General features: G+C 38.5%; 2 protein-coding genes and 2 long non-coding RNA genes across 4 annotated transcripts; all 4 read left to right on the top strand.

Annotated features, from left to right (window-relative positions):
- Nucleotides 1-7,795, top strand: LOC108932302 (C-type lectin domain family 4 member M-like). Its single transcript, XM_029255884.1, has 9 exons — nucleotides 1-110; nucleotides 2,738-2,844; nucleotides 3,098-3,178; nucleotides 4,257-4,373; nucleotides 4,610-5,026; nucleotides 5,126-5,322; nucleotides 5,518-5,624; nucleotides 6,299-6,407; nucleotides 7,754-7,795. Exons 2-9 carry the CDS (start codon nucleotides 2,784-2,786, stop codon nucleotides 7,793-7,795), a joined length of 1,131 nt encoding a protein of 376 aa, XP_029111717.1. The 5' UTR covers nucleotides 1-110; nucleotides 2,738-2,783.
- Nucleotides 7,796-12,662: 4,867 nt separating this feature from the next.
- Nucleotides 12,663-17,351, top strand: LOC114911705 (uncharacterized). The gene is made up of 5 exons (XM_029255883.1): nucleotides 12,663-13,770; nucleotides 14,024-14,104; nucleotides 15,183-15,299; nucleotides 15,536-15,868; nucleotides 17,224-17,351. Exons 1-5 carry the CDS (start codon nucleotides 13,710-13,712, stop codon nucleotides 17,349-17,351), a joined length of 720 nt encoding a protein of 239 aa, XP_029111716.1. The 5' UTR covers nucleotides 12,663-13,709.
- Nucleotides 17,352-19,420: 2,069 nt separating this feature from the next.
- On the top strand, nucleotides 19,421-22,645 carry LOC108932313 (uncharacterized). The gene is made up of 3 exons (XR_001965976.1): nucleotides 19,421-19,491; nucleotides 20,609-20,698; nucleotides 22,436-22,645. It is a non-coding gene; the product is annotated as an uncharacterized LOC108932313 (long non-coding RNA).
- A 49-nt stretch (nucleotides 22,646-22,694) lies between these two features.
- LOC114911682 (uncharacterized) lies at nucleotides 22,695-24,434 on the top strand. The gene is made up of 4 exons (XR_003797965.1): nucleotides 22,695-23,199; nucleotides 23,325-23,476; nucleotides 23,716-23,822; nucleotides 24,152-24,434. It is a non-coding gene; the product is annotated as an uncharacterized LOC114911682 (long non-coding RNA).
- Nucleotides 24,435-25,453: the final 1,019 nt, after the last annotated feature.

Here is a 25,453-nt window from a genome sequence, read left to right as displayed (position 1 = left end):
TACAGTGGGGTCTGAAGAAACAAGACACCATGCTTGAAATACTGGCAATTTAAAGCAGTTTCATATTCCGCCTCAGACCACTTCCCTGAATGTAAAACCCGCAGAAGAAGGTAAAATTTAAAATACGTCTATTTCTGATGGATGCGTTGACATCCGGTAACTGTATGCTGATAATATTCATTCGTAACTGATCACGAGGTAATTCAAAAAGCCTTTCTGATGCAACTTTTAATTTGGATAGCCAGACAACATGTACATGGTACATTCTAAAGAGTGCAGCCTTCCACTATTTCCCATGTACTTTCAGAACTCAGAATGATACTCTACTACTATGTACTAATGTACTACTAATGTACTACTCACTGTCATTGTCACTGTTTTGTTTGTGCAGTATTTCTACTGTCTCTGTCTTTGTCCATAGTCTGCGGAGAAGCATTCAGGAAGAATTTCATGATACATGTACATTGTACTTGTATCTACGACAATAAACTTGAAACTTGGGTGAAAACTTGGGTGATGAAAGCTGAGGGTGGCTGTGAAATTGGGGCTGTGCAAATGAGATCTCATTGCCATAGCATCACTTGATCTACTAACTCATTTAAACTGTATCTCAACCCACAATGAAAAATTTTCTTGAAAAAATAAATGTTTTGAGGTTTATTTATGCATGGAACCTCACATTAATGAATAATACTAATATTATATAAATGTATAATAAACAGAGCCAATGCATGCTGTCACTCGCTGACTTTCGTTAACAGTCTGCCCTGGTCAGGGATGCGACAGTCCGGAGCCTATCCTGCAATCGCTGGACGCAAGGCTGGGGGGAAACCCTAAATGGGAACCAGTCCATTGCAGGGGAAGCCACTCACACATGCACTCACTCACACAGCCATTCATACACTACACACTGCATACCCCATACTGCATATCTTTGAACTGTGGGAGTTAACCTGAGAACCAGGAGGAAACTCACACAGACACGGGGGGAACATGCAAACTCTACACACACTGAGCCAGATTCAAATGTACTACTAAACAGCCTAGGTGCTGTGAGGCAGCTGTGCCACCATAGCAATCAGAGGTATATAATTAAATGCAACGTCTCATACCTGTCCGTGGTGGTTCCGGGAAACTGTCTGTTTAACCCTCTTCAAGAGGTACCAGTTCAGACAGCTATTTAAAAGATTGGATGACATGAGGAGGCAATTTGGAATGGGGCCATGAACTTCTACTACTTCCTTCAAGTCCTGACACTGCCATCAGTATGACAACAGGACCCATTACCTGCTGGACCAGGAGATGTTCCTCCACTTCTCAGGTGTTCAGTGAAGGTCACCACATGCCTACTGACCCATTTCTTCTCAATTTTCACCTTACAAAATTGGCCAGGATACCAAGTAAATTTTTTGGTTGCAGTCCATCACATCCTTTTCTGTTGCAGTCATTTAAAGAGTATTTAAATGTTGAAAGTTGGGGTTTGCTGCTGGACTGTAGTCTGACAGCTTTCCTGAACTGGCAAATGTTATTAATATCCTGGGAAAAAGACTTCACTTGTTCCCACTCCTTAATTTTGCAGTGTTACAGTATATTTTGTTTTACAGTGAATGGCGTATTTACCTGAGAAGTGAATGGGTCACTAACCCATGTCTTAAAATTTATCTAGTTTAGTACTATATAATCTTGACTATTTGAGCAAAACTGACTTTTGTCTGTAGACAAATCAGACTCAGGGATTATGTTGCCGTGTAATCAATGTGTTGTAGTTTTATAGCTGTGTGCTAAGTACATAAACATTATCCAAACTAGTGATCCCCGAGTCAGTCCTTCATCTTCTATTAATTTCAATATATCACATATTACTATCAATGCTTCAGAATAACACAGTTAGGTTTGGTGCAATGAGATGTTTTATTTTGCGAAAAGAAATTCAGTAATTCTGGAGTACTTTCTGGACAGCTGAGTTCTACTGGCCACAGCATGACCTTCAAATGGTCACACTGTTAGTGGATAAATTAGTAGATAAAGATATATAAGATACAAGAACAATTTGATTATTTTTGATGTTCAGCTAACACTTGTACCTGTCGGTCACTTGTACACATTTCAATACATTCAGATATTTTACTGCAGCAAGACAGGCCATCTCACCATCAAAGGTACAACAGCAACACCACCGCTTGGATCTTTACTCTCCAACATTCATCTATTTATATTATGTTGACCACTCTGCTGTCTGCTGCACTTCAAGGATAACATTGGTTTCTCGTTGAAATCCCAGGTCTGCTGTTAAATGCCAAATGTCATCATTCCATTAATGGAAACGGAGGCATTTTGTTGCTCATTCTATCAAGAATCATACTTGATATGCACAGGTTTGCTGAATGTCTGTGGAATTTGTGATATATTGATTGCTACAGAAAGTCAAATTTTCTAAATTTATCAAGAATCTGCAAACTAGTGATGCATCTTTACCCCCTTTTCATAAGCTGGGGGACTGGTAATGAGATGAACTGAAAACAAATGTGCTGGATTAGTTGCATGGATCTCGAGTGGTGCTTCTGGTGGACATTGGGGGTTTCACCCCTAGGGCCGTGGCACCAGTTTTTTATTTCATATATATCTGGACTTTTACGTGTGCTTTCCCCACTGAATGGAAAGAAGCTTTTTTTTCTTTAACTACACTTCTCGTTTTGCGTTCAGTAGTCCATTTAGTTTCTGTTTTGTGTCTCTTAAGATTAAATAGATTCTCAGTGAGTGACTTTACTGAAGTACCAGTTACCATGTCAGACAAAGTGGTCTACTCTGCTGTGAAGTTTAAGAACTCATATTATACAGATCCTGGTGAGTATTTGTACTTCTTTTCAGTAGTAGACCTGTGCAAAGTATAAACTTTTTGGGCTTTTGAAAAAGGCACAATATAGTATATAAATATACAGAGCGAAACAAAATAAGTGGTAGGAAATTAAGGTTTTATCATTATCGCCCACTCTTATTTTTACACCTTCTATTTTGTAATATATTTTCTGTTTTTTAATACATTTTCTAAAGCAAGAGTGGTGGCCCTTTAAGTAATGCTCAATGTTTTTTTTAATAGAAACCCAGTGTGACGTCATCTACTCTGAAGTAAAAATATGTGAGCCACTCAGTACCCAGAAAACCAGCAGTGAGAAGAAAAGTAAGAGTTTTGTGTATGCAGAATGAAATTTACTTTGACTTTGAACAATAATTATCAACATTTTAAGTTTGCACAATTAGAGTAAATAAATTTTTATAATAAACTTCTCCTGATCTCTTAAAGGCATGCTAAACATCTAAATGTTTGTTAGATAATTTTTTAGAAGAAATTGTCGATTAATGGGTAAACCTTTATGCAGCTACTTCTGTAATGTATACTGGTTCATGTGGTGGATTATGACAAATTAACTGTACTCTAGAATCACATGTCTTGATCCAAATCTCTCCTTCTATTGATGTAATGCACTCTTTGTATTGTTCTCTGAGATATATATTGCTTTGGGAAAAAGTGTTTGCTAAATGAAAGAATGCAAATGTAAAGTGATTTATTTGCTTGGTCACGTATCTGTTAGTTGTAACTGTGTAGCACAAGTTATCAATTCCATCATATGAAGGCGAACTACATCTGGGTACCTAAGAGCTCTTATTCTGAACTGCCACAAGTATAGCCAGATCCTCATATGGATGAAAAAGTCAGGTACAGCAGTCAGCATAGATTGACAATTGTCATTCAAGATACACAGGAAAAGATGTTGCAACACCTGTGTATTTTTCAACGGCTGTACGCAAAGACCCTGTCCAGCCAACAAAATAAAGCCACGGAGAACAACATCCAGCGTAGCCAACACACATCTCCATGACTCAAGAGCAAGAAACTTAACTACCTTCTCCAACCCACCCACCAAACCAACAAACCAAACCCACCAACAAAACCAACAAACCAAACCTAACCCACCAACAAAACCAACAAACCAAACCTAACCCACCAACCAAATTAATGTGATGAAACCATCTACTCTGAAGACCAGGAAAAAATTTAAAGAGATTCCACTGATAAATGTCCATATCTACGTACAAGTGGCTGTTAAATGACAATGCTGTAATTTACTGGAAAATAATTTTGAGTCTCCTCCTTAATTAAAATATTCCAGTGGTGTAAATACTGCATTCTACATTACATGTGAAACCATGCAGTGTGTGTTGTCGTAGGTGATGTTTCAGTTTTTTTTTTTTGTCAGATGCCGTATCCACAGAGAAGACTGGAACAAGTGCCCTTCACCACCGAGCGGCTCTTATGAGTTTGGCACTGCTTTGCGCCGTCTTACTGACTGTCATCATAGTTCTGGGTGCTTCCCGTGAGTACAGTACACCACTGATGCCTGTGTATTTGCCCGCCATACAGTATACCTTTTCTGTCTGTGTTTACTGTGAATACAGTACACCTCTATTCTGTGTGTCAACTGAGAGTAAAACACTGAAAATAAATATTTAAAAATTTATTGAAATCTTTAGTTTTCTCTTGATCTTATTTTTCTTCATTTAAAATTTTCAGTAATATATGGGAGTTGAATCTGTTTTGTAATATATGCAGTAAATAGCATCAGTGAGGATTTTTATGCAATGGAGGAAGATCTGGCCAAGTTCAAAGCAAACTACAGCTTTCTGGTTAATGAGACAGGCCAGCTACAAGAAGTTTTCAGAAGTCTGAATAAAGACAAAAGACAGCAACAGGAAGACTTCAACAATCTGTTTACGGAGAATGTTGAGCTACAGGAGAGATTTAGAATCCTGATCAAGAACCAGGAGGAGCTGCAGAAAAGCTACGACAAGCTTGATGAAGAGAAAAAGGAGTTACAAAACAATTTCAATATTTTGACTAATGACAAGAGCCAGTTACAGGAAAACTATAGCATTCTGGTGAAAGGCAAGGAGCAGCTACAAAATAAATATAATATATTTTCCAAAAAGTTACATGTTCTGGACCAGTACTGTCCCTCCATTTGTAAAGGTGAGTATATGCAGGAAGTACTGACAGTGCTGTGAATGATCTTTTGTATTTGTTGAAAGGTGCTTCAGATTTTATATGTTGATTTCTTTTGTCTTTCAGATGGTTCTATCAAAAAAAGTACCAGGTCCTCTACATCTGAAAACCTTGACTGTAACCTCTGTCCCCATGGCTGGAAGAATTTTAATTCCAAGTGTTACTATATTTCTAAGCATAGATATAACACATGGACTCAGAGTAAAGATTACTGTACAGCTCATAGAGCTCATCTTGTGATTATAGACGATGAGGACGAAAAGGTAATTTCAGTTTGAGTGAATGATTGGATTGGCCTCTTTGTGTAGCTGGTCTAGTGTCTTTTCGATTTCGTTATGCCATCTTCTGTGGGATTTATCAAGTTATTTTGTGCAGGACATTTATTGGATTAGGTGAGGTCCGGTATGACCTTTAAGGATAGTATAATTTGTGTAAATTATTTTGTGTCCCACATCTAGAATTTTATCAACAAACATGTAACCACAGATTACTGGATTGGACTGTACAGGGAAGCAAGGATGAGTGCTTGGACCTGGGTGGATAACACCCCTCTAGGTGAGAACAGGTAAGGCACGTTTTACAGCACATTCTGTGTATTGTAGTAGAAATAAAATAAAATGAAGACATGCAACAGCATTCACTTTCCAGCATAAGACAAACTAAGTGGTTACTCACTCACTCACTCAGTTTTGTTAACCACTTGTCCAAGCCAGGGTTGCAGTGGTCCAGAACCTATCGTGGAAAATTTGGGTGAAACGCCTGGAAGGGTACACCCGGGACAGAATGCCAATCTATCCTAGGGTAGCTAGACACACCCATTCATGTGCACACACACTACAGGCAATTTCAAGTCTCCAGTTCTCCTGAAGTACATTGTTGCACTGTGGGAGGAAGCCCATGCAAAACACAAGGAGAACATATAAACGCTACATAGGCTGGGCATGGATTCTAACCTATGCTACTCCACCAGCCTGGCACTATGGGACAGAAGCACTTCTCACTGTGCCACCATAGAGCCAACAAGTGATTAGTATGTCCCAATCATTAGTTAAGTAGTTCATAGGATTCTGCTGTTGGTAAGATCTGAATCTCTCATGCAGAGTCGATTCAGGGTCAGACTTCAAGCTGTGGTGCTGGTTTAATACCTCGACTAACAAACACCATGAAGGAACAGTGACTGTGTCCATTACAAAGACCACACAAACAGCCTCACTGTCTCATGCAGTCTTTCTCTTTCAGATTCTGGCAAAAAGGACAGCCAGGAAATCTATATTATTACTCTAAAGAATGTGTCATTTCTAATGCAGCTGGATGGAAAAAAGAGAGCTGTTACTCTGACAGTTTTTGGGTCTGTGAAACTGAAGCACTAATATTCTAATTTTGTTACACATGAAACTTGCCAGAGTTGTTTGTACACAATGAAAAATCATTTGTTATAAAGTATATTGATAGATAATAGTTCTTTTCAAGTATTTATGTGATAAAACAATTATGTTTAGTGTTCATTAGATAATTAGCTTCTTTAAAAGCACTGCTGCCTGTATGGACAATTAGTTTGTGACATGAGTGTAATATAAACCTTGCAATATAATTATACTCATAATACCCATAACTGTAGTAAAGGGGCTAAGGAACATAATTTAACCACCAGCATCTACATCAAAGCAAAGACGTTCAAAGTATGTATTTCAAGTCGATATGTCAAAGCACTGAACTATGATATGTAATGTGAAGTTACTTATATACATTTCTTTATTTACATTTTGTAAAGGTGTAAAGTTATGAAAGGAAAACATGTATACTGTATTATAAAAGTTTAATTTAGAGTTTAAAAAATATTTTAATAAAAATTATCTGTCTTTCAGCTGATGGGTTTTCCTTGTAACATACTTTACATTCTGGTGTAATTCTGTGAGGCCTTTAAGTGTTGTCAAGTTAAATTCATTTTATTGTGACACCTCATGCTAATGGAGGCTGGTGGCAATAGTTGACCATTGCATCCTTCTGAACATGTCTTTGGAATGTGGATATAGAGGGAACATTTAAACTCTGCACACCCTGATTTGGTTTCAAACTTATGCCCAAATGCACAGTTCAGGTACTGTGATGTACCAGCCTAACCCACCACACCGCTATACCGCTATGACGCTTAATATACATAATTCTGAATCTATGGATGCACTTACAAGGCCCAAATGCACATCTAACATTATCTTGTGATTGATACCCTCTACTCTCAGAAGGACTAATGTAACTGTTCTCCACTGTAAATAATCATGAACAACCTGTCAGTTAAATAGTAGTAATTTGACCAGGCCCTTGTTTGGCTATACTTTCTGCGGTATTACGACAAAGTCACAATGCTGTCAATCCCAGACTTTGACATGTCGTAGTGATGTTTTTAATGTACAACTTATTTACTTCATATACAGACTTTTATCACTTGTGATCACAGTAGGTTGAAATATGGCCTTTTTAATATGTTATATTATGTCCGTTAATGCATCTATTTCTACAGCCAATTTCCCTGCTGAAGGTCGCGTTGGCAACAGGTTGATCAAGACAGACCACAGTTCCTTTCTATCCATTCCACAGCAACAACCTCTAATTCCTCCTCTGGGATCTCCCATCAATCTGAGGCCACAAGAGAGACATAATCCCTCTAACATGCCCTGACTCTCTGCTCTGACTCAGCCCAGGGCCTGTCAGGAGGAACCATGTGGGCATCCTAACTAGACAGCTAAACCACCTCACCAGAATCCTCTCATTCATAAGGAACACTGCCTCTAATACAAGGCCCTCCAGATTAGGTGCTGGGCCATTGCGATGCATTGGTTGGATGGGTGGGTGTTTATATGTGATGCAGGCCTGATAAATAAGAGCTGTAAAACAACATATTTTAAAATGCATTACTAAAATAACATAAATGCTAATTTCAAAGAATGTGCAGTATAAAATAGAAAGGACATTTAAAAGTTGTTAGTGCAAAGATGAGCAATGTAAAGTAATAGAGAAATACATGTTCGGGTACAAACTACCTCTTTCAGCTGTTTCATATTAACCTATCGCTTTATCTTAACTTATCTGAAGTTTTTTCTTAAACTGTAGTAAATACTTTCCATCAAACCAGTCAGAAATAACACATTTTTACCACACCATTGGTCTATAAATCTACTAAATCCATTAAACCCTGACATTTTCATTTGTATTTATTTGTGTGACAATGGTGCCTTTTTTATGGAATTTAACTTTCATCAACAAGCTCTCATTATTCCCAGTTCTGTTGTTGTGCAAGAAAGTTGCAGAGTGGAAAGAAAATGAGCTTATCAGTTATATCTAACAGAGCACTAATGTTCTGACCGCACATCAGTAGTTCACTTCAGACACTTGTGACGTTCACCTACAGAATAAAAAAAAAAAAAAAAAAAAAAAAAAAAAAAAAAAAAAAGAGCACTCGACTTGATTCTTCATAGTGATTGTTTGTTTTTAAAATCAAACACAAAAGGCCAGAAGGTTCTGTTTTCCTTTGCGCCATACAACAGCATTGAGTGATTATTGCCAAAATTCAGTGCAATATTTAATAATCACCGCACTCTTGATGACTTGATAATCTTATGCATTTTGACATTACAATATTTTTGTTTGAAGATGAGCGAAGATACAGGATTACTTATGCAGCTTGTATCCAGTGTGTCTATAGCCATGTTTTAAGCATTCTTCATTTCTTTTTACATTTACATTTATTCATTTAGCAGACGCTTTTATCCAAAGTGATGTACAATTCAGGAAAAGTACAATTTATGCATTACATTAGGAGAAAGAGACATTTTTCTTTATGAAGAACTGGCAAAATCTGAGTCAGTCCTTCACTGTGCCTTCATTTTAATAAATCACATATCACCACTTTCTTACTGCTTTTGAGTGATGAGAGACCAACAGGATTTATTTCTCAAAGACAAATTTAGTGATGTTTGACTACTTTTTTGCTGTATTCTTCCTGTAACATTGTTGCCTCCAAGTATCTATGATGAAACAAGACGGCAGCTTTTGTAATGTAAAAGAACAATTACAAGAAAATATTTTATTTTGTTTCCAATGTCACTGTTTTATCACAAACAACTTACAAGTATAATTTTTAATATATTCGCACATTTTACTGGAAGAACAGATGCAGTTTACCACACTGAAGAGTACGTCAACACACAGCCTCAACTAGTAGTTGCCTACAATCTTCATGCTAAATATATGTTGTTACACTCCATGTGATCTGCTGTGCCTTAAATAGTTATCACAAACACAGTGATGGCTTCTGGCTGAAGTCCCTCATGTGGTTTTGTTTTCCTTTCGACGAAACAGACAAGTGTGAAGTGAAGTGAATACAACAACCGGCGGAGTTAAGAATCGCAGTTGTAATCATGCATACCCGCCCAGTTTCCCTCACACAAGTCAAGAGTGAGGTCTGACGGCGACTACATAAGTGAGATTAACTTGCTTGTTATGCTACTGGAGAATTACAAGAAGTTTAAAGTTTTTAGGCTGGAAATGATGCACGACACACGGAGGAGTCGGAGGAGTAAAACTCACGTAGGCTAGCCAAGTTACTACTACTACTAGCGCGTTTCTCTCGGGAACGCATTTCAATGGCCTTTTCTACAACACAGGGACAAAAACTGTCATACATAACTAGCGGTCTCAAAGACAATATGAATTACCTTTTCTTTCCAAACACTAAAACGTTTGATATGTCAAGCGCATCGACTCGTCAGAACATGTCAGATTTTACATGAATAAGACAGGGCTCCTCTACCATCCCATAATTCCTCTATGGTGCACCAATGACCCGGAAACATTTTGGGGGAAGTTCATTTATGACCCGCTTGGGCTTTTGTAGTTTTTAAGGATGTTGTTCCTTTATATGTACAGTAGTCACACGATGGCGCAGCTGCTCGCACTAGTAATTTACAGCACTTTATAACTGACTGAAATAACTGAAAGGAAAATGAAATGATACACTGCTAAATCGAAAAACTTTGATGTGCTCTTTAATGTAACATAGTGATACGTGCATCCCACCCACTTTTTAGTATTTTTTCCTTAATATTTTCCTTCGTTTAATTCACTTTGTGTGTCAAGTGATTTCATCTCACTGTGGTGTTGGTACTGTTAAGAACATCAGAGGAAGTCTCTCACTCACTTTCATTATCCATTATCCTTCAGGGTTTCAGCAAATTACTGTGATACAAAAAGTTTAGATCTGACAGGATTAATGAAAGTGAGTGAGCAACACACACAATTCTAAATTCTAAACTACATCTTCATAAATTTTCCACTCTTATCACGCTGTGATTTCCCTCAGTACCTACAGTACACAACATCTTAAGCAAAACTTTTAGAGAATGCAAAGAATAACAATTCAGAGGGCATTTATATATATATGGGACCAGTAAGTCTATAGCAATCTTGATCAAATGACATATGGAAGACACAGACACCGCACAAGTACATGTTCTTATAAAACAAATTTTCACATTGAAAAAAGAAAATGTATGGTTGACAATGGACATTTCAACAGCCATCGAAACACATACAGACAACTTTAACAACTTCTGGAAATGCCAGATACGTGGAACATTACAAAGTGTTCACTGAAGTTTTGTTAATAATTACAGTATATTTTCCAGTAGCTCTCTAAAAAAAACTCAAACAATTGTAAATTTAGATATACAGTAAATAAATGTGAGGTAGCTGCATGCACCTCATATGTCTGTAACAGTGAAAATATCAACTTCACAGAATGATATCTATCAGCAGCGTATATATTAGAGCATGTGTGCGAAAGTTGAACAAACAGGAAGTAGAGAACAGAATACAGTGGGGTCTGAAGAAACAAGACACCATGCTTGAAATACTGGCAATTTAAAGCAGTTTCATATTCCGCCTCAGACCACTTCCCTGAATGTAAAACCCGCAGAAGAAGGTAAAATTTAAAATACGTCTATTTCTGATGGATGCGTTGACATCCGGTAACTGTATGCTGATAATATTCATTCGTAACTGATCACGAGGTAATTCAAAAAGCCTTTCTGATGTAACTTTTAATTTGGATAGCCAGACAACATGTACATGGTACATTCTAAAGAGTGCAGCCTTCCACTATTTCCCATGTACTTTCAGAACTCAGAATGATACTCTACTACTATGTACTAATGTACTACTAATGTACTACTCACTGTCATTGTCACTGTTTTGTTTGTGCAGTATTTCTACTGTCTCTGTCTTTGTCCATAGTCTGCGGAGAAGCATTCAGGAAGAATTTCATGATACATGTACATGGTACTTGTATCTACGACAATAAACTTGAAACTTGGGTGAAAACTTGGGTGATGAAAGCTGAGGGTGGCTGTGAAATCGGGGCTGTGCAAATGAGATCTCATTGCCATAGCATCACTTGATCTACTAACTCATTTAAACTGTATCTCAACCCACAATGAAAAATTTTCTTGAAAAAATAAATGTTTTGAGGTTTATTTATGCATGGAACCTCACATTAATGAATAATACTAATATTATATAAATGTATAATAAACAGAGCCAATGCATGCTGTCACTCGCTGACTTTCGTTAACAGTCTGCCCTGGTCAGGGATGCGACAGTCCGGAGCCTATCCTGCAATCGCTGGACGCAAGGCTGGGGGGAAACCCTAAATGGGAACCAGTCCATTGCAGGGGAAGCCACTCACACATGCACTCACTCACACAGCCATTCGTACACTACACACTGCATACCCCATACTGCATATCTTTGAACTGTGGGAGTTAACCTGAGAACCAGGAGGAAACTCACACAGACACGGGGGGAACATGCAAACTCTACACACACTGAGCCAGATTCAAATGTACTACTAAACAGCCTAGGTGCTGTGAGGCAGCTGTGCCACCATAGCAATCAGAGGTATATAATTAAATGCAACGTCTCATACCTGTCCGTGGTGGTTCCGGGAAACTGTCTGTTTAACCCTCTTCAAGAGGTACCAGTTCAGACAGCTATTTAAAAGATTGGATGACATGAGGAGGCAATTTGGAATGGGGCCATGAACTTCTACTACTTCCTTCAAGTCCTGACACTGCCATCAGTATGACAACAGGACCCATTACCTGCTGGACCAGGAGATGTTCCTCCACTTCTCAGGTGTTCAGTGAAGGTCACCACATGCCTACTGACCCATTTCTTCTCAATTTTCACCTTACAAAATGGGTCAGGATACCAAGTAAATTTTTTGGTTGCAGTCCATCACATCCTTTTCTGTTGCAGTCATTTAAAGAGTATTTAAATGTTGAAAGTTGGGGTTTGCTGCTGGACTGTAGTCTGACAGCTTTCCTGAACTGGCAAATGTTATTAATATCCTGGGAAAAAGACTTCACTTGTTCCCACTCCTTAATTTTGCAGTGTTACAGTGTATTTTGTTTTACAGTGAATGGCGTATTTACCTGAGAAGTGAATGGGTCACTAACCCATGTCTTAAAATTTATCTAGTTTAGTACTATATAATCTTGACTATTTGAGCAAAACTGACTTTTGTCTGTAGACAAATCAGACTCAGGGATTATGTTGCCTTGTAATCAACGTGTTGTAGTTTTATAGCTGTGTGCTAAATACATAAACATTATCCAAACTAGTGATCCCCGAGTCAGTCCTTCATCTTCTATTAATTTCAATATATCACATATTACTATCAATGCTTCAGAATAACACAGTTAGGTTTGGTGCAATGAGATGTTTTATTTTGCGAAAAGAAATTCAGTAATTCTGGAGTACTTTCTGGACAGCTGAGTTCTACTGGCCACAGCATGACCTTCAAATGGTCACACTGTTAGTGGATAAATTAGTAGATAAAGATATATAAGATACAAGAACAATTTGATTATTTTTGATGTTCAGCTAACACTTGTACCTGTCGGTCACTTGTACACATTTCAATACATTCAGATATTTCACTGCAGCAAGACAGGCCATCTCACCATCAAAGGTACAACAGCAACACTCCCACTTGGATCTTTACTCTCCAACATTCATCTATTTATATTATGTTGACCACTCTGCTGTCTGCTGCACTTCAAGGATAACATTGGTTTCTCGTTGAAATCCCAGGTCTGTTGTTAAATGACAAATGTCATCATTCCATTAATGGAAACGGAGGCATTTTGTTGCTCATTCTATCAAGAATCATACTTGATATGCACAGGTTTGCTGAATGTCTGTGGAATTTGTGATATATTGATTGCTACAGAAAGTCAAATTTTCTAAATTTATCAAGAATCTGCAAACTAGTGATGCATCTTTACCCCCTTTTCATAAGCTGGGGGACTGGTAATGAGATGAACTGAAAACAAATGTGCTGGATTAGTTGCATGGATCTCGAGTGGTGCTTCTGGTGGACATTGGGGGTTTCACCCCTAGGGCCGTGGCACCAGTTTTTTATTTCATATATATCTGGACTTTTACGTGTGCTTTCCCCACTGAATGGAAAGAAGCTTTTTTTTCTTTAACTACACTTCTCGTTTTGCGTTCAGTAGTCCATTTAGTTTCTGTTTTGTGTCTCTTAAGATTAAATAGATTCTCAGTGAGTGACTTTACTGAAGTACCAGTTACCATGTCAGACAAAGTGGTCTACTCTGCTGTGAAGTTTAAGAACTCATATTATACAGATCCTGGTGAGTATTTGTACTTCTTTTCAGTAGTAGACCTGTGCAAAGTATAAACTTTTTGGGCTTTTGAAAAAGGCACAATATAGTATATAAATATACAGAGCGAAACAAAATAAGTGGTAGGAAATTAAGGTTTTATCATTATCGCCCACTCTTATTTTTACACCTTCTATTTTGTAATATATTTTCTGTTTTTTAATACATTTTCTAAAGCAAGAGTGGTGGCCCTTTAAGTAATGCTCAATGTTTTTTTTAATAGAAACCCAGTGTGACGTCATCTACTCTGAAGTAAAAATATGTGAGCCACTCAGTACCCAGAAAACCAGCAGTGAGAAGAAAAGTAAGAGTTTTGTGTATGCAGAATGAAATTTACTTTGACTTTGAACAATAATTATCAACATTTTAAGTTTGCACAATTAGAGTAAATAAATTTTTATAATAAACTTCTCCTGATCTCTTAAAGGCATGCTAAACATCTAAATGTTTGTTAGATAATTTTTTAGAAGAAATTGTCGATTAATGGGTAAACCTTTATGCAGCTACTTCTGTAATGTATACTGGTTCATGTGGTGGATTATGACAAATTAACTGTACTCTAGAATCACATGTCTTGATCCAAATCTCTCCTTCTATTGATGTAATGCACTCTTTGTATTGTTCTCTGAGATATATATTGCTTTGGGAAAAAGTGTTTGCTAAATGAAAGAATGCAAATGTAAAGTGATTTATTTGCTTGGTCACGTATCTGTTAGTTGTAACTGTGTAGCACAAGTTATCAATTCCATCATATGAAGGCGAACTACATCTGGGTACCTAAGAGCTCTTATTCTGAACTGCCACAAGTATAGCCAGATCCTCATATGGATGAAAAAGTCAGGTACAGCAGTCAGCGTAGATTGACAATTGTCATTCAAGATACACAGGAAAAGATGTTGCAACACGTGTGTATTTTTCAACGGCTGTACGCAAAGACCCTGTCCAGCCAACAAAATAAAGCCACGGAGAACAACATCCAGCGTAGCCAACACACATCTCCATGACTCAAGAGCAAGAAACTTAACTACCTTCTCCAACCCACACACCAAACCAACAAACCAAACCCACCAACAAAACCAACAAACCAAACCAAACCCACCAACAAAACCAACAAACCAAACCTAACCCACCAACCAAATTAATGTGATGAAACCATCTACTCTGAAGACCAGGAAAAAATTTAAAGAGATTCCACTGATAAATGTCCATATCTACGTACAAGTGGCTGTTAAATGACAATGCTGTAATTTACTGGAAAATAATTTTGAGTCTCCTCCTTAATTAAAATATTCCAGTGGTGTAAATACTGCATTCTACATTACATGTGAAACCATGCAGTGTGTGTTGTCGTAGGTGATGTTTCAGTTTTTTTTTTTTGTCAGATGCCGTATCCACAGAGAAGACTGGAACAAGTGCCCTTCACCACCGAGCGGCTCTTATGAGTTTGGCACTGCTTTGCGCCGTCTTACTGACTGTCATCATAGTTCTGGGTGCTTCCCGTGAGTACAGTACACCACTGATGCCTGTGTATTTGCCCGCCATACAGTATACCTTTTCTGTCTGTGTTTACTGTGAATACAGTACACCTCTATTCTGTGTGTCAACTGAGAGTAAAACACTGAAAATAAATATTTAAAAATTTATTGAAATCTTTAGTTTTCTCTTGATCTTATTTTTCTTCATTTAAAATTTTCAGTAATATATGGGAGTTGAATCTGTTTTGTAATATATGCAGTAAATAGCATCAGTGAGGATTTTTATGCAATGGAGGAAGATCTGGCCAAGTTCAAAGCAAACTACAGCTTTCTGGTTAATGAGACAGGCCAGCTACAAGAAGTTTTCAGAAGTCTGAATAAAGACAAAAGACAGCAACAGGAAGACTTCAACAATCTGTTTACGGAGAATGTTGAGCTACAGGAGAGATTTAGAATCCTGATCAGGAACCAGGAGGAGCTGCAGAAAAGCTACGACAAGCTTGATGAAGAGAAAAAGGAGTTACAAAACAATTTCAATATTTTGACTAATGACAAGAGCCAGTTACAGGAAAACTATAGCATTCTGGTGAAAGGCAAGGAGCAGCTACAAAATAAATATAATATATTTTCCAAAAAGTTACATGTTCTGGACCAGTACTGTCCCTCCATTTGTAAAGGTGAGTATATGCAGGAAGTACTGACAGTGCTGTGAATGATCTTTTGTATTTGTTGAAAGGTGCTTCAGATTTTATATGTTGATTTCTTTTGTCTTTCAGATGGTTCTATCAAAAAAAGTACCAGGTCCTCTACATCTGAAAACCTTGACTGTAACCTCTGTCCCCATGGCTGGAAGAATTTTAATTCCAAGTGTTACTATATTTCTAAGCATAGATATAACACATGGACTCAGAGTAAAGATTACTGTACAGCTCATAGAGCTCACCTTGTGATTGTAGACGATGAGGACGAAAAGGTAATTTCAGTTTGAGTGAATGATTGGATTGGCCTCTTTGTGTAGCTGGTCTAGTTTCTTTTCGATTTCGTTATGCCGTCTTCTGTGGGATTTATCAAGTTATTTTGTGCAGGACATTTATTGGATTAGGTGAGGTCCGGTATGACCTTTAAGGATAGTATAATTTGTGTAAATTATTTTGTGTCCCGCATCTAGAATTTTATCAACAAACATGTAACCACAGATTACTGGATTGGACTGTACAGGGAAGCATGGATGAGTGCTTGGACCTGGGTGGATAACACCCCTCTAGGTGAGAACAGGTAAGGCACGTTTTACAGCACATTCTGTGTATTGTAGTAGAAATAAAATAAAATGAAGACATGCAACAGCATTCACTTTCCAGCATAAGACAAACTAAGTGGTTACTCACTCACTCACTCAGTTTTGTTAACCACTTGTCCAAGCCAGGGTTGCAGTGGTCCAGAACCTATCCTGGAAAATTTGGGTGAAACGCCTGCAAGGGTACACCCTGGACAGAATGCCAATCTATCCTAGGGTAGCTAGACACACCCATTCATGTGCACACACACTACAGGCAATTTCAAGTCTCCAGTTCTCCTGAAGTACATTGTTGCACTGTGGGAGGAAGCCCATGCAAAACACAAGGAGAACATGTAAACGCTACATAGGCTGGGCATGGATTCTAACCTATGCTACTCCACCAGCCTGGCACTATGAGACAGAAGTGCTCCCTCTGTGCCACCATAGAGCCAACAAGTGATTAGTATGTCCCAATCATTAGTTAAGTAGTTCATAGGATTCTGCTGTTGGTAAGATCTGAATCTCTCATGCAGAGTCGATTCAGGGTCAGACTTCAAGCTGTGGTGCTGGTTTAATACCTCGACTAACAAACACCATGAAGGAACAGTGACTGTGTCCATTACAAAGACCACACAAACAGCCTCACTGTCTCATGCAGTCTTTCTCTTTCAGATTCTGGCAAAAAGGACAGCCGGACAATCGATATCACTATGAAGAATGTGCCATTTCTAATGCAGCTGGATGGAAAAGCAAGAACTGTTACTCTGACAGTTTTTGGGTCTGTGAAACTGAAGCACTAATATTCTAATTTTGTTACACATGAAACTTGCAAGAGTTGTTTGTACACAATGAAAAATCATTTGTTATAAAGTATATTGATAGATAATAGTTCTTTTCAAGTATTTATGTGATAAAACAATTATGTTTAGTGTTCATTAGATAATTAGCTTCTTTAAAAGCACTACTGCCTGTATGGACAATTACAGTTTGTGACATGAGTGTAATATAAACCTTGCAATATAATTATACTCATAATACCCATAACTGTAGTAAAGGGGCTAAGGAACATAATTTAACCACCAGCATCTACATCAAAGCAAAGACATTCAAAGTATGTACTTCAAGTCGATATGTCAAAGCACTGAACTATGATATGTAATGTGAAGTTACTAATATACATTTCTTTATTTACATTTTGTAAAGGTGTAAAGTTATGAAAGGAAAACGTATACTGTATTATAAAAGTTTAATTTAGAGTTTAAAAAATATTTTAATAAAAATTATCTGTCTTTCAGCTGATGGGTTTTCCTTGTAACATACTTTACATTCTGGTGTAATTCTGTGAGGCCTTTAAGTGTTGTCAAGTTAAATTCATTTTATTGTGACACCTCATGCTAATGGAGGCTGGTGGCAATAGTTGACCATTGCATCCTTCTGAACATGTCTTTGGAATGTGGATATAGAGGGAACATTTAAACTCTGCACACCCTGATTTGGTTTCAAACTTATGCCCAAATGCACAGTTCAGGTACTGTGATGCACCAGCCTAACCCACCACATCGCTATACCGCTATGACGCTTAATATACATAATTCTGAATCTATGGATGCACTTACAAGGCCCAAATGCATATCTAACATTATCTTGTGATTGATACCCTCTACTCTCAGAAGGGCTAATATAACTGTTCTCCACTGTAAATAATCATGAACAACCTGTCAGTTAAATAATAGTAATTTGACCAGGCCCTTGTTTGGCTATACTTTCTGCGGTATTACGACAAAGTCACAATGCTGTCAATCCCAGACTTTGACATGTCGTAGTGATGTTTTTAATGTACAACTTATTTACTTCATATACAGACTTTTATCACTTGTGATCACAGTAGGTTGAAATATGGCCTTTTTAATATGTTATATTATGTCCGTTAATGCATCTATTTCTACAGCCAATTTTCCTGCTGAAGGTCGCGTTGGCAACAGGTTGATCAAGACAGACCACAGTTCCTTTCTATCCATTCCACAGCAACAACCTCTAATTCCTCCTCTGGGATCTCCCATCAATCTGAGGCCACAAGAGAGACATAATCCCTCTAACATGCCCTGACTCTCTGCTCTGACTCAGCCCAGGGCCTGTCAGGAGGAACCATGTGGGCATCCTAACTAGACAGCTAAACCACCTCACCAGAATCCTCTCATTCATAAGGAACACTACCTCTAATACAAGGCCCTCCAGATTAGGTGCTGGACCATTGCGATGCATTGGTTGGATGGGTGGGTGTTTATATGTGATGCAGGCCTGATAAATAAGAGCTGTAAAACAACATGTTTTAAAATGCATTACTAAAACAACATAAATGCTAATTTCAAAGAATGTGCAGTATAAAATAGAAAGGACATTTAAAAGTTGTTAGTGCAAAGATGAGCAATGTAAAGTAATAGAGAAATACATGTTCAGGTACAAACTACCTCTTTCAGCTGTTTCATATTAACCTATCGCTTTATCTTAACTTATCTGAAGTTTTTTCTTAAACTGTAGTAAATACTTTCCATCAAACCAGTCAGAAATTACAAATTTTTACCATACCAGTGGTCTATAAATCTACTAAATCCATTAAATCCTGACATTTTCATTTGTATTTATTTGTGTGACAATGGTGCCTTTTTTATGGAATTTAACTTTCATCAACAAGCTCTCATTATTCCCAGTTCTGTTGTTGTGCAAGAAAGTTGCAGAGTGGAAAGAAAATGAGCTTATCAGTTATATCTAACAGAGCACTAATGTTCTGAACGCACACCAGTAGTTCACTTCAGACACTTGTGACGTTCACCTACAGAGTAAAAAAAAAAAAAAAAAAAAAAAAAGAGAACTCGACTTGATTCTTCATAGCGATTGCTGTTTTTAAAATCAAACACAACAGGCCAGAAGCTCCTCGCAGAGGTACTGCTTTTATCACTTTTTATCACTCAAAGGTGTTTCTGTTTTCTTTTGCGCCATACAGCAGCATTGTGTGATTATTGCCAAAATTCAATACAGTATTTTATAGTCGCCGCACTCTTGATGATTTGATAATCTTATCTATTTTGGCATTACGATGTTTTTGTGTGAAGATGAACGAAGATACGGGATTACTTACACTGCTTGTATTCAGTGTGTCTGTAGCCATGTTTTAAGCACTCTTCATTTCTTTTTCTTTATGAAGAACTGGCAAAATCTGAGTCAGTCCTTCACTGCGCCTTCATTTTAATAAATCACATATCACCACTTTCTTACTGCTTTTGAATGATGAGAGACCTACAGGATTCATTTCTCAAAGACAAATGTAGTGATATTGGACTACCTTATTGTTGTATTCTTCCTGTAACACTGTTGCCTCCAAGTATCTATGATGAAACAGACAGTAGCTTTTGTAATGTAAAATAAGAACAATTACAAGAAAATATTTTATTTTGTTGCCAATGTCACTGTTTCATCACAAACGAGCTACAAGTATAATTTTTAATATATTCGCACATTTTACTGGAAGATGCCGTTTACCACACTGAAGAGTACGTAAACATGGCCCCACCTAGCAGGTGAAACTGCAATCTTCATGCTAAAAATATATGTTGTTATGCATCATGTGATCTGCTGTGCCTTAAATAGTTATCGCAAACACAATGGCGGCTTTTTGGCTGAAGTTCCTCATCTGTGACATAAATTGTGCACAATGAAACATTGCTATCTTGTGCGACTGAAACGAACAGCAGTCACTGTAAAGACTAATATTTGATTCGCAAACTACAAGTGACATTGATTGCTTTTAGCAAAACCATTACCGAGGATCAATAAAATGCTCAAGTTTTAAGACTGATATTTTGCTTTGGTGAATGCCATAAAGTAAATAATAGAATCGTTTAGGATACGCTTCAAATTTTAAACTTTTATTACCCAGCATTACATGATTTTCTGGGTTTTTGTGTGATTCCCCTACCCAATGGAAATGTGGTTTTCCTTTCATGCTTAGCAGTTAAGTGTTGATCATTTTCTATATCTCTCATCTTGACGTTATTTTCAGCCAGTGACTTGACTTAATCACGAGTTACGATGTCAAACAGAGTGGTCTACTCAGCTGTGAAATTCAGGAACTTGGATCATAAGATCAGTGGTGAGTATTTGTACCAACTACAGAAAGATAAGGCACAGTTTAATATAGGTGAATGGAAATAAATGTCTCATAGGAAAAGGTGTTGACTACACTGTGGTACAGTCAGTTCTTACCAGCTGCCCTCAGTTTTCTCTTCTCTCTGTTTAATATAATTTTAGTACCCACTGAAAGCAACCATTAAACAAATCAAAGTAAATTTTACACATGCACTAAACCTTTAATGAAGGTGATTTTCAATGTTACATTAGTTTAGAAAATTATCCTGCATTTATCGATTTATGTATTTCTGTTGGGGGTGCGGTGGCACAGTGGGTTGGACCAGGTCCTGCTCTCTAGTGGGTCTGCGGTTCAAGTCCCGCTTGGGGTGCCTTGCGACGGATTGGCGTCCCGTCCTGGGTGTGTCCCCTCCCCCTCCGGCCTTATGCCCTGTGTTGCCGTATGGGACAAGCGGTTCAGAAAGTGTGTGTGTGTTTCTGTTACCTATTTCTCTGCAAATTTAAGTGTAAGGATGAATGATTACATTTGATATTTTCATTCACTTAATAACTAACAAGAGAAAAGAACAGGACTGGGCCGTACTAATACAGCGGCACAGACAGTTTAATGAGAAATAGCAACCGCATACAGGTACATGATACCATAAAAGGGAGAAAAAAAATTAACAGTTTTTAGCAGGGGCACTTGTGTAGCACTATGTGTTTGCAGACAGTGACTAGATATTCACTAGATTTCACTGGAATTATCATGCAGCTCAAATGTTAACTTTTCTACGGGTAACTTTTCTAATAATAATAATAATAATAATAATAACAGCTATTGTTAGGACCCAGAAGAACAATTTCCAGGGCCACTCAGGCCCATCAGCGCACCTCATGGAAATGAGCAGCCCAAGAGGTGAAGGAGTACACATACTATTAGGCTGCAGATTACATGTTTTATACATTTTTACATTTACAGTTATTCATTTTCCAGACGCTTTTCTCCAAAGCGACGTACATCTCTTGAGAAATAGAATTTTTGTGCATTATTAAGTATGCATGTGCATATACGGATCATTATTTAGCTATTGCCTTGCCTGAGTGAGTGTGTTCAGCAAAAGATCCTTGGTGTTTCTCTGCACCTGAGTGACGTGTTTCTCGATCTCTGCATTTCTGTCCCCGTCCTGTCTGTCTGCACCCGTCCCCCCCGCGCCCCCGTCCTCGTCCCGTGTCCCAGCTATGCAGGACCCCGTTCCGGTCCAGTCCGGTTCGGTCCGGTTCTCTTCCTCTCATTGTCCACATCAGGACACTTGTTGTGTCGCTTTTCTTTCTCCACTATCGTATCACTCGAGCTTTTCGCTTGTAAAATGTGCGCTGCGCACTTTTTATTATTAATAATATTCACACTGTGACTCAGACTCTGCCTTTCAACAACTGCCACTTTTTTCGGCGAAAGTTTCGTCCGTGTCCGACTACAGTCAGTAAAACACGTCCGGACGATACATACAGTTGTCTTTTTTTTCTGAATCGATCATAAGTTCATCTGACTGCACGTGAATGATTACACGCTCGAAAAACTGTGGAAAGTGTTGCTTTATGGAATGTATGTGTTCTATAACACGTTACTTACTTTCCTGTGTGTGTTTTTTTAAACGGAAAGCAACGCAAACAAAGAGCTGGTGAGACGAGTAGGACTAGGAGCCCTGGGCCGTTTCTCCGCAAGGGTCTTAATCATCATGTTCTTCCTGCGTCTTCACAGAAACCCAGAGCGATGTCGTTTATTCCGAAGTGCGAATCTGCGGTTCTGTCCCCACGCAACGTGCGCCCAGTTGCGAACAAACAGGCAAGACAGACACGCGGGGTCGCGGGAAGGTTATTATCGTAACGTAATTAAACACATCTCCTAAGAACCTAAAAGCTGAAATGATCCAAAGAAAAGTGTTTCAGATTTGGAAAGTGTTTCAATCCCCGCCCCCCCTTACCCAAATTTCTACAATCGCTTGCTTCCCAGGGAGAAAAACCCCACCGATGTTTCCGCCAGAGACGCTGTTCACGGAGACGAGCTGCGCGGGCTGCGTGGGCTGCGCAAGCTGCGCAGGCGCCCTCCGCTACAGAGTGGCCGCGATGTGTCTGGCGCTGCTGTGCGCGCTCTTACTCGCTGTCATCGCGCACCTCTGGGCATCCTGTGTGTGTTACACCCCTTTACTCTGTCTGTTGCGAGCATCAGTGTTAATGTTTGAACAAAACGCTCCGAGCCGTGTGTGTTTTACATCGTTTCGCATCCGCATGCAGTGAACAGAGCAAAGGAGCATCACGCGGCCGCTGAAGGAAGGGTGGCGCAGCTCGACTCAAACTGCAGCCTTCTGGCTGAGCAGAGAGGCCTCCTCCAGGGCCGCTACAGCGCTCTGCAGGACAACTGCAGCTCCTTGGCTGCAAGTAAAGTGAAACTGCAGGAAAGCTACGACATCCTACTAGTGGAGACGGGCCAGCTGCGGGAAAAGTGCAACAAAATTAAAATCAAGGGTGGGCGACAGTACAAACATTGCACTTTATGAGTTCATCGTCTGCTTCCGGACGTGAAGGTGAACGTTGAGGTTGCTGAGCAGGAACAGCGATTCATCTGCTGTCTTATTTTTTCCATTTACCAGCTGATATCTGCGGCCCCTGTCCCTGCGGATGGGAGATGTTCGGCTACAACTGTTACTATGTCTCTGGGATGAAATGGAATTGGCATGATAGTAAATCTTACTGCAGCAGATATGATGCGCACCTGGTGACAATAAACGATAACCAAGAGCTGGTGCGTATTGTCACTCATTGAATGACTTGATCCATGTATATCAATGTCAATGAGTTGTCCCTTAGCCATGTTTTGCAAATTATCTTTTAGTTTTCTGTTCTGCCTTTGGTGCTTGCTGTCTGACGTTTCATTTGTTAATCACTTTTTTCATCCCTTTCATTAACGTGAATATTTATTTGTGCCTATCAGTCTCGTGTTCTACACTGTATGGAATGCAAGTCTTTCTCTTTATTCTGTAGTTATTCATCAAACGACTGATAGGATCTGATAGCTACTGGATCGGGTTGATATACAAGGGAAATTCAGAAACCTGGATGTGGGAGGACAACACCCCTATGAAGGAAGGGTGAGACACATTTCCAGCACATTTAGCATATGGTGCAAGTGGACAAAGGAAATCCATTAATATTTTCCCTTTTCACATGTAAATGATATGAATGCCAGAAAGCTTCTTATAGCTGGCTGATTGGTTCAGCATTGGGAGGTGGTTATAAACGTCTTAACTTTCTGCTGGTTTCATGATGTCCTTCAGTGAAACATCTCACATGGTCTGTCCATTGTACTGGTGGACAAAAAGGCACATTAATGGACACAGACTGAGGAGAAACTGTTACTTTCTCCCTTTGTTAGAAAGCATGAAAAAGTTTAATTTGATCACTTTTCCTTTTCTTTCAGGTTCTGGGTACAAGGTTCCCAGTACAGTGATAAACCCTGTGCTTATTATGATCTATCCAGAAATCGATGGATTTCTGCATATTGTTATCAGAAATTTTTCTGGATCTGTGAGACTGAGGCAATGGAACTCTACTAGCATGTTATATCATAAACTATTTAGACTGAATTTGATGGAGCTAATTGAGTTTTATGAAATTATGAGAGTGTTTTCTGAATTTTTGCTGAAGAAGGGCATTAAAATTGAATACATATCAGAATAATCATATTCTCATTCTACTAAATACCCAGGTTCTAATTTTCTTCCATTAAAATTATAAAAAAATCACCTATTTGAAAATTACAGAATGAAGAATATTTTCTTATAATCAGCATCTCATTAATTGTTCTCCATGAAAATAATAATGCTGACAAACACATTCATTGTATATCTATGTTAATATTTAATATTCATCTTTAAACTTGATAATGACTAGTCCATATTCTGTGTGACATCACTAAATACTGTAATATTTCTACAAAGTAATACATGAACTTTGAAATTGTGTATTTATGGAAACTATTGTGCGTAAAACTGACTGTTTTGCTGTATTGTGTCGAGCAAATGATTGATCTATCTATCTGTCCGTCCATCTATTTATCTTTCAATATCTATCTAGTATCTAATATATAGGGCTGTCCATATGAAAGCAGTCTAATACAATCAAATTATCTAAAATATACTAAGAAATTCTGTGTAACATAAATTAAATGCCGCTAAATTAAGATTCATTGTAGAGCTACTGCAGGGGGTGCGGTGGTGCAGTGGGTTGGACCGGGTCCTGCTCTCTGGTGGGTCTGGGGTTCGAGTCCCGCTTGGGGTGCCTTGCGGCGGACTGGCGTCCCGTCCTGGGTGTGTCCCCTCCCTCTCCGGCCTTACGCCCTGAGTTGCCGGGTAGGCTCCGGTTCCCCGTGACCCCGTATGGGACAAGCGGTTCCGAAAATGTGTGTGTGTGTGTGTGTGTGTGTGTGTGTGTGTGTAGAGCTACTGATACTTGTTCTGTTGTTCATGTTCTAAAACAAATTTTGGGGAAAGATGGATGAAGGATTAGTGTATTATGAGGTATTTGGATATTGTTTTTAATGTTCTTCTTGTTTTGTAGTAAAAATAATGTTTTACTTTATCAGTAGTCAAAAGTTTTTTCAGTAACATTATTTGTGCTCTGGCTTGGCTGTCTCTGTCACTACGGTAAGTAAGCTCAGTCAGTCCGTCAATCAGTCATTTCCCTCCTGCTTGTCCTGGAGCGGGTCATGGTGGAAGCAGGC

Source organism: Scleropages formosus, chromosome 10, assembly GCF_900964775.1.
Source record: "Scleropages formosus chromosome 10, fSclFor1.1, whole genome shotgun sequence".
Taxonomy (NCBI): domain Eukaryota; kingdom Metazoa; phylum Chordata; class Actinopteri; order Osteoglossiformes; family Osteoglossidae; genus Scleropages; species Scleropages formosus.
Note: the sequence above shows the minus strand (reverse complement) of the source record. Positions and strands in the feature narration are given on the sequence as shown.